This window comes from Nicotiana tabacum, chromosome 24 (genome assembly GCF_000715075.1).
Source record: "Nicotiana tabacum cultivar K326 chromosome 24, ASM71507v2, whole genome shotgun sequence".
NCBI lineage: Eukaryota > Viridiplantae > Streptophyta > Magnoliopsida > Solanales > Solanaceae > Nicotiana > Nicotiana tabacum.
This window is the reverse complement of record NC_134103.1, coordinates 72,179,137-72,187,126: the sequence shown is the minus strand read 5'-3', so window position 1 is coordinate 72,187,126 and position 7,990 is coordinate 72,179,137. Positions and strand designations below refer to the sequence as shown.

At 32.1% G+C, this 7,990-nt stretch overlaps 1 protein-coding gene across 1 annotated transcript; it reads left to right on the top strand.

Annotated features, from left to right (window-relative positions):
- Positions 1-4,759: 4,759 nt before the first annotated feature.
- Positions 4,760-6,488, top strand: LOC107817717 (protein SOB FIVE-LIKE 5-like). Its single transcript, XM_016643586.2, has 4 exons — positions 4,760-5,345; positions 5,451-5,534; positions 6,007-6,089; positions 6,196-6,488. Exons 1-4 carry the CDS (start codon positions 4,947-4,949, stop codon positions 6,224-6,226), a joined length of 597 nt encoding a protein of 198 aa, XP_016499072.1. The 5' UTR covers positions 4,760-4,946; the 3' UTR covers positions 6,227-6,488.
- Positions 6,489-7,990: the final 1,502 nt, after the last annotated feature.

Here is a 7,990-nt window from a genome sequence, read left to right as displayed (position 1 = left end):
AATATATGTTTCACATGTAAATATATCAGACATATTATTAGACCTAGTATAAATACATGTTTCACATGTAAATTTATTCGGTACGGTTCGATATTTATATATTAAGTTTAAAAATGATAATGGGTCTAATATTTATAAAGAATGGGTCGAATAGGTTTAAAATTTGAGTCCACTAATGACCATGCCGTTAAAGAATGAGTCTAATATTTATATTTATAAATAATAATGTATTAATATAAATAATGTACAAATTTTAATACATTATTATTTTTAAACTTAATACATAAATATATGTTTCACATGTAAATTTATTCGGTACGGTTCAATATTTTTTTGGTTTATTTTTATAAAATAAAAAACCTACCCTAATTATCGGTACAGTTATAGATTTATATAAAAATATACGGTTTTATTTAAAAAAAAACTAAAAATCGGTTCGGCACGGTACAGTTATGTCGGTTTAGTCGGTTTTTAAATATTCATTTATACCCCTAATCATTACTAACTGAGGAAAATAGCAGTATTAGACCCATTCTTTAACGACAAGATTATTAGTGGGCTCAAATTTAAACGAGGGTTATAATTGATCCATTTCGAATAACAGAAGGACATTATTAAACCTATTTTATAACGACAGGGTCATTTTTGGACTCAAATTTAAACGGGGGTTATAATTGATCCATTTTGAATACCACAAAGTCATTTTTGGGCCTTTTTTCCTAAAAATAATATGATCCTTTTTTTCTTGATATTGACAGAGAACATTGTATCGCAGTCAACGTTTAGTAAGTATACTATATAGTATAAAAGAAGCATTTCATGTGGCCATTCTCTTTGTTCAAATTAGCCCTGTGCTTTGCTCTATTCCCTAAATCTTTCATGTGTCATCTTGTTCTTTTATTAAACTCTTTTTTTTTTTTTTTTTAAATTTCGGCCAATATTACTAAGGATGGTAAGAATGAGAAAATACTTACATATACTTATTTTTTTTTTACATTAAACAAGAGGACAATAGTGGATTGCTTTAGTGGTGAGCACCCTCCACTTCCAACAAAAATGTTGTGAGTTCGAGTCACCCCAAGAGCAAGGTGGGGAGTTCTTGGAGGGAGGGAATCGATGGTCTATCGGAAACAGCCTATCTATCTCAGGGTAGGGGTAAGGTTTGCGTACATACTACCCTCTCCAGACCTCATTAGTGGAATTATACTGCGTTATTATTGTTGTTAACCAAGCAATTTAATCTTTAAGGGCATAAGTTGAAGTGATACTGATATATATGATCTCACTATAATCAAGTGACAAAAGTTTATATGCATGAGACATGTTTTGTATTTATTAATTTGAAGTAAATATTTTTCCTGTGAAAATGTGTTTAGTTTGAAAATAAGGAATGAGAATAAGCAAGAATTAAACATTGGAATAAAAGGGCAACCCGATGCACGAATTATCACATATTCACGCAAGGCCCATAAAAAGATCGCACCTCAAGAATATAATGTAGGCGGCCTACCCTGATACTCGGTTGATTCCACGACTCAAACTCATAAAGTATAAATCATACGAACATAATTTTACCGTTACTCTAAATTTTCCTTCTAATTAAACATTGGAATGTGTAATAAAAATTACAGACAACTTAACAGTATATTTAAACAAGAAAATAAAGCATGTACATTTGGGCATGGAGGGTGAGGGGAGGAGGCAATAATAAATTTTAAGATTCAAGTGTGCACACGTGCAAACATGTGTGTAAACCTGTTGGAAACTCCTCCCGAATAACGATATGCACACGTGCATACATGTGTCTGTGAATGTGTGTAAAAATAAAAATGAGGGCATGTGAATTCATTGATAATAACGCAGTCAAATTTCAAACAGAATGACTGTATGCACAGTCACTTCAGATTTAGAAGAGGTTTCTTGGAGATCAATCTGTTTTCTATTTTAATTTTAAAGTGACGTTCCACATTTATTAACTCTGCTCACAAAAACTTTGGCAGACAAAAATTATTACTTTATTATTTTTGTTATATAGTTTGATTCGATATAAAATTTAAAAAATAAATAAATATTTTTAAGATTTTTGATATTAAACATGTCATAATATTTGTGTGATTATAAGATTTTTGAAATTTATAATCTTAAACATGTCATAACATTTGTATAGCTATAAAAGTTTTTCGTTAAAATTAAATAATTTTCAAATATAAAGCATATCATATTTTTTGGGACAAACTAGTGAGGAAATTATGTTACATAAATCAGAACGAACAATGTAATTACCTAACGTTTGGATGCCTTTACCGAGATTTAGACTCTGACCTTCATAACTTACTTTTAATTTATTGGCCACTAAACTATATCTTTAGGGGCGCAAAAAGTGTTTTTAGGGGCATAATCCGCTTTCTTAAACAATCTGCATAAGCAATCAGAAGTGACACCTAATTTAGAGTTAGTGACTTTTGTATTAAGTTTGAATTACTAGATATACATTATCTAATTAAAATCGATGAGTTCATGTGGAAGCATTAGGTCATTTGGACTAACACTGTTTGAAGGGCACAGCTTTTTACCAAGTGCATAATTTATTTAAGTCCCACTTGCTTTTATATTAAACAACAGTATCATACCTTTTCTGGCAAATTAGCAGTATACAATGTTTGAACAATTAGAGTACTAGAATTGGGCACCTTCTAGTTTGACTGCTTCACTGACTAAGCTGACTGCCACACGTTCTTGATCCTGTCCTTTCTCTGCCTAATACTATTTAATCTATTAAAAATATCTAAATCCCACAGCTTCTTGTTAGAATCCATGTTTCAATTCTCCCTAAAGTACGATTAAAGGGAAGTAATATCTCCTTTTTTATTTAGTCTTATCGCTTACCTCAAGTATATGAGACACATGGCCCTACTACAACAATAACAACATGGCTAATGTAATTCCACAAATGATGTGTGTGCGGACTTTACCCTTACCTTATGCAAATAAAATATCTATTTTTTTTTATAGATTTTCGGTTCAAGAAAAATAAAAATATAATAGTTAAAAGGAAATACAATAGCGAAAATGTCATGAACAAACATGCTCTACTAAAAGGCATATATAAATTCATAATTTGAATTAAATAAGTTCGAGTAAAAAGTAACAAGTGTAAATAACAATTACTGTTGAAGGCGGAATCAATTAGTCATATTCACTACAAAGATTCATTCCACTTCTATTCAAAAGGAAATCCACTAAAACAAAATTTCCCCCCTTGAGGAACAAATTTAACAGTTATTAATCTACCACCGTACAACATTGAGCAAACATGGAAAGTAGAAATGTCAATTGGCAATACCAATTCTTGTAAACAAATTTAAGAGTAACATTTCCACCACACAACATTAAGCAAACATGGAAAGTAGAAATAAGCATAGATACAACTTTTTTCTTGTTTTTTGTGGTGATAGGAATTAAGAACATCACCCTTATGGGAGTGGTGGAGCTAGAATGTGATATATGGACTCACCCTTAATAGTTTAGTCCAAACTTATTTATGTTAACAAATCTATTACATATGTATAGAAGGTAGATTCAGAAATTCAGTTACTAACATTTATTATCACTATTTTTTTTTAGTTAAAACTCATAAAGTTCAAATTACGAAGGAGAGTCAATAGTAAAGTTTGTTTCAATATTACCTATAGGTCACGGGTTCGAGCCACCACTGAAATTTTGTAATATAGTAGGTTGTCTATATCACACTCTCTTGGGGTACAATTTTTTTCCGAATCCTACATAAACACAAAATACTTCATACACCCAATTACTTTTTCTTAAAGTTTAAATTCTGATTCCACCTTCACACAATCTCTTCAGTACCTAGCAGCATCGTGCAAAGGGGGATAGTGGAATGAAAGGATAGGTGTCAAAATAAGGAGGAAAGGGAAGATGGGCGTGTACCCTATTTTGTAAAGAACGTACCTAATGCCTCGCTGTTCACCATGTGATGGCCTTGTGCCTTCGTTCCCGTCCTTTCAATTTATTTCTTCATTTCTCTTACTACTACTCACCGTATGCTACAGTTTAAACATGTAACGGTGTTTGTCTATCACTAAATTGAGTTAGTACACATATTCAAATTTGAGGTTGAGAAATTTCAATAAAAGGTTCACTTGCCATTATTGAGTTAGTTCCCATATTCATATTTGAGGTTGAGAAATTTTAATATATGTACAATATACAGATTTTTCGAAGAAACAATATCGAATGTCACCTTATTTTGTGTTCTTATTATCTTGATGTTGTTGGTACTGCTTCTTATTATTATTATTTTTTCTGTTGTTTCTTTATTACTATATTTCTTTTCAATAATTCTATGACTATGCTTTTTCTAAGCTGATAGTCTATTGAACACACTCTCTCTACCTTCACAAGATAGAGGTAAGATCGTATACACATTATTCTCCTCAGTCGCTACAAATCCTCTTCATACGCTACTTGTGGGATTACAATGAATTTATTATTGATGTTGTTAATATTACTTTTTAATGAAAATGAGTTTAAATACATAATTTTCAAGATCTCTTACATTATAAAATTCAAGTTGAAAATACATCCGTACACGCTGCATTAAAACATACATATGCTCTTGTCAACCCTAAAAGCCAACTGGCACGTCCTGATTTAATCCAATATAGATACCAAATGGAGTGCGTGAGGACAAAAAACAGGTCTAGGAATTTAAGCCTTCATTCTCCCCTTTGGTCTTTTCCGATCTCCACCTTTATTTCTTTTAGCCTTTCCCCCTCAAAATCCCAACACTACTTAATAAAGTGACTACTCATCACACTACATCACATAACACATTACACTTTCTTTTCTCTAGCCAAAAACCAAAAAAGAAAAGACACCCCTTTTGATTTTCTCGGTTTAGAGAGTGAACATAAGAAAAAAAAAATATGGATTATGGAATTTTTTCAGATTCAGAATGTAGTAGTGGATGTGAATCTGGTTGGACTTTATACTTGGAAAATTCTGTACTTCCTCCTATTACTTCTTGCAATGCCAATAAATTTTCACCTTTTTGTGAAGCTGAAAAGAGTGTAAAAACAGAACAAGATGAAGAGGAAGAAGAAGAGGAGGATTTGTCTATGGTTTCTGATGCATCTTCTGGACCTCCACATTTTAATGAAGAAGATCAAGATTATGGCCACAACAATAATGGCTTCATTTTTCATGCTCCCATTAATGCCACATTGCCTAAAAACAACCCCAAAAGGCAAAAAGCAAAGGGAAAAAAACAGCAAACTTCTGCACTGGATGATACAGCTAGCTCTCCTTTTTTTGATTTCTCAAATGTAAGTTTAACTTCTTTTTTTTGCACATTGATAACTACTAGCATTAATGGAAGAATGTGACTTTTTTAAAGCTAACTTTCTTGAGGTTTTTATCTTATTTACTAGAACAATTTTACAATCACCAATGGCACAGCTTCAGTGGATAATGTATTGGACTTTTCACAAGGTTATTCTACAACTCATTTTCAGGTACTTAACTAGGTACTTGTTATAGATGTAAAATTTGTGTTAACTAATTAATAGGGGTGGCGGAAGGGGTTCATCTGAACTCCCTTCTCTGAAAATTATATATAAGGGTACGCCGGTGCACTAAGCTGCCGCTATACGAGGGATTGGAAAGAGCCGGACCAGAAGGTTCTATTATATGCAGTCTTACCTTCCATTTCTGCAAGAGACTGTTTTCACGGCTCGAACCTGTGACCTCCTGGTCACATGACATCAATTTTACCCGTTAAACCAAGACTTCCCTTCGAAAAATTACATTATATATATATATATATAGTAGATATTGAATCCCTTTGGCTCGTTTGTGTCTTTACTCTTTTATATTATGAGTCCCCTTCGTAAAAATTATGACTCCGTCACTACTAATTAACATTCCTCCATACAGATTTCATTTGTTATAAGTTTATGTGCTCATCAGTAAATATATTTTATGCAGAGGAGATCTGCATATGCATATCAGGAGCAATATGATTTCTTCCAATCATCTCTGTTACCTGGAAATCAAATACAAGAAAACCAGTTAAGTTCTTGATTTTTTTTTATATTTGAAATATCAAGTTTTCAGTGCCAAAAATTCATTCTTGATTTTACTAACATTTGTTTGCTTTGATCTGATTTTTATCAGGTGGTCCGAAGGGAAAAGGTGGGGATATTAGCAGCTATCAGTTTTAGCACATGTTGATGATGTCTGCAGCTACGAGAATGTTTAGAAAGAGGGGAAGGAGTGAAAAAAAATTGTTTAAGCAAAAGGAATTGGATATCAAAAGGGATCTTGTTCCTCTTCTTTTTCATTTTTTTTAAATTTTTTTGCTGTCAATGCAGTGGGAAACAACTTGAAAGAAGAAGTTGGAATTCCTATTCCTCTATCTTAGAATTAAGTTTGTTGCAAATGAATAGTGAAATATTAGCTTTTGAACTCATGTTGGGAGTAATTAGCTTTTGAACTTCTGCTTAGCAAATTATGTGCAATGCAACCAAGTAAAATTGGCACATCACACCATGGGTTCGTGGAGTCGGCAGAACTCACCGTTTTCAGCTCGAACTTATATATACTTATGAGCGAAAAACAAGTATATAAAGTGTTAGATATACATTTCAAAAACTACTCTCTCAACTCAGAATCGATTACCTCTGAATTCTAAATATGCGATAATATTCAGAACATTGTTTCTCATGGATTTCCATGCTTTCATTCAACACATAGTATTTGTAACATAAATGAAACTTGAAGAAAGAGGAACAAGAAAAAGGGAAAAGGGAAAAGGGAAAAAAAGAGAGTGAAGAAAATTATTTACTAATCAAGGCAAATCTTGTTGCTTTTGTTGACTGTCCTTGATAATCTATAATTGATTCTAACATGTCATGAGTTCTCAATCCTATCAAGACTTTTAGAGAGGGAGATAGGACAAATTGAACTGTTTAGTCAAGCCAACCAAACCTAGTATTATAATCATGATCCACAACAATAATTCTTTTACTAATTGTTTTCCATTGCTTTGCTAATTTTATAAATAAATAAAAAAGGGGGGACTAGGGGCAAGTATATGATCCTAAGCTTCTTGAAATTCATTTTTAAAATTGAACAAAATATTGGAAAATAGGCTTTGACTATAATGTCGCCAAAACCTAGACAAGAATCAACTTAATGTATTAATTTCAGGATATAAAGGATTTCATATTATAACGGGTTGTTCAAAAAGGATTTCTCGTCCTTCAATTAAATATTCTACTTTCTCTTGGATATTCAGGTTCAAATTAAGTGCCCAAAAAAAAAAAAAAAAAAAAAAAAGTGCCCATGGATTCCTTGTTTGCTTCCTAGTAATTCTTATTATCGTAATGACTCGGAAAATCATAGGTTAATAGATAGGAGAAAAAAATGCAAATGGATGATAATGAAAATGTTACAAGGGTAATGGGCAGTCAGAAAAGTACAGAAATGAGTGGGAAATTCCAAAAATAATGTCGGAATATTTCATATGTAACTTCAAGACCCTGCAGAGATCCTGCCTGAGATCTTCCTGACCCAATGCTACATGCCATTTTTATTATAATATTAACCTCTTTATAAATTATTTATGCTATAATATGTTTGTCCCCTCAATTCTGTCCCCTTTGAAGGTGTCATTGGACTTGAAGTCATACACAATTATATTGCTCTTTCTTTCATTTCTTTAGTCCTTTTGACTGTTTCCACTCAAATTCTATTTCTCAAAGCAGAATGTATCTCATCTAGTATCATCCATTTTCAAGAACTATGACACAAGTATTCCTCAAGTTCAACACTGGTCTTTTTTAATTTCTTTCTTTCTATTTTGCTAGTTCTGTTCAGAGAGAGACGAATACATAATTTTAATTCTATAGGTTCAGAATTTTGGTTTCAACCACTAAACCCACACCTTGTTTGGTTCATAGCTCATTTT

Bases quoted from the DNA above. Each gene is read 5' to 3' on its own strand.
- LOC107817717 (XM_016643586.2), top strand. From the start codon at position 4,947: ATGGATTATGGAATTTTTTCAGATTCAGAATGTAGTAGTGGATGTGAA. The intron at 5,535-6,006 runs GTACTTAACTAG...TATTTTATGCAG, and splicing joins ATTCTACAACTCATTTTCAG to AGGAGATCTGCATATGCATA. The intron at 6,090-6,195 runs GTTAAGTTCTTG...GATTTTTATCAG, and splicing joins AATCAAATACAAGAAAACCA to GTGGTCCGAAGGGAAAAGGT.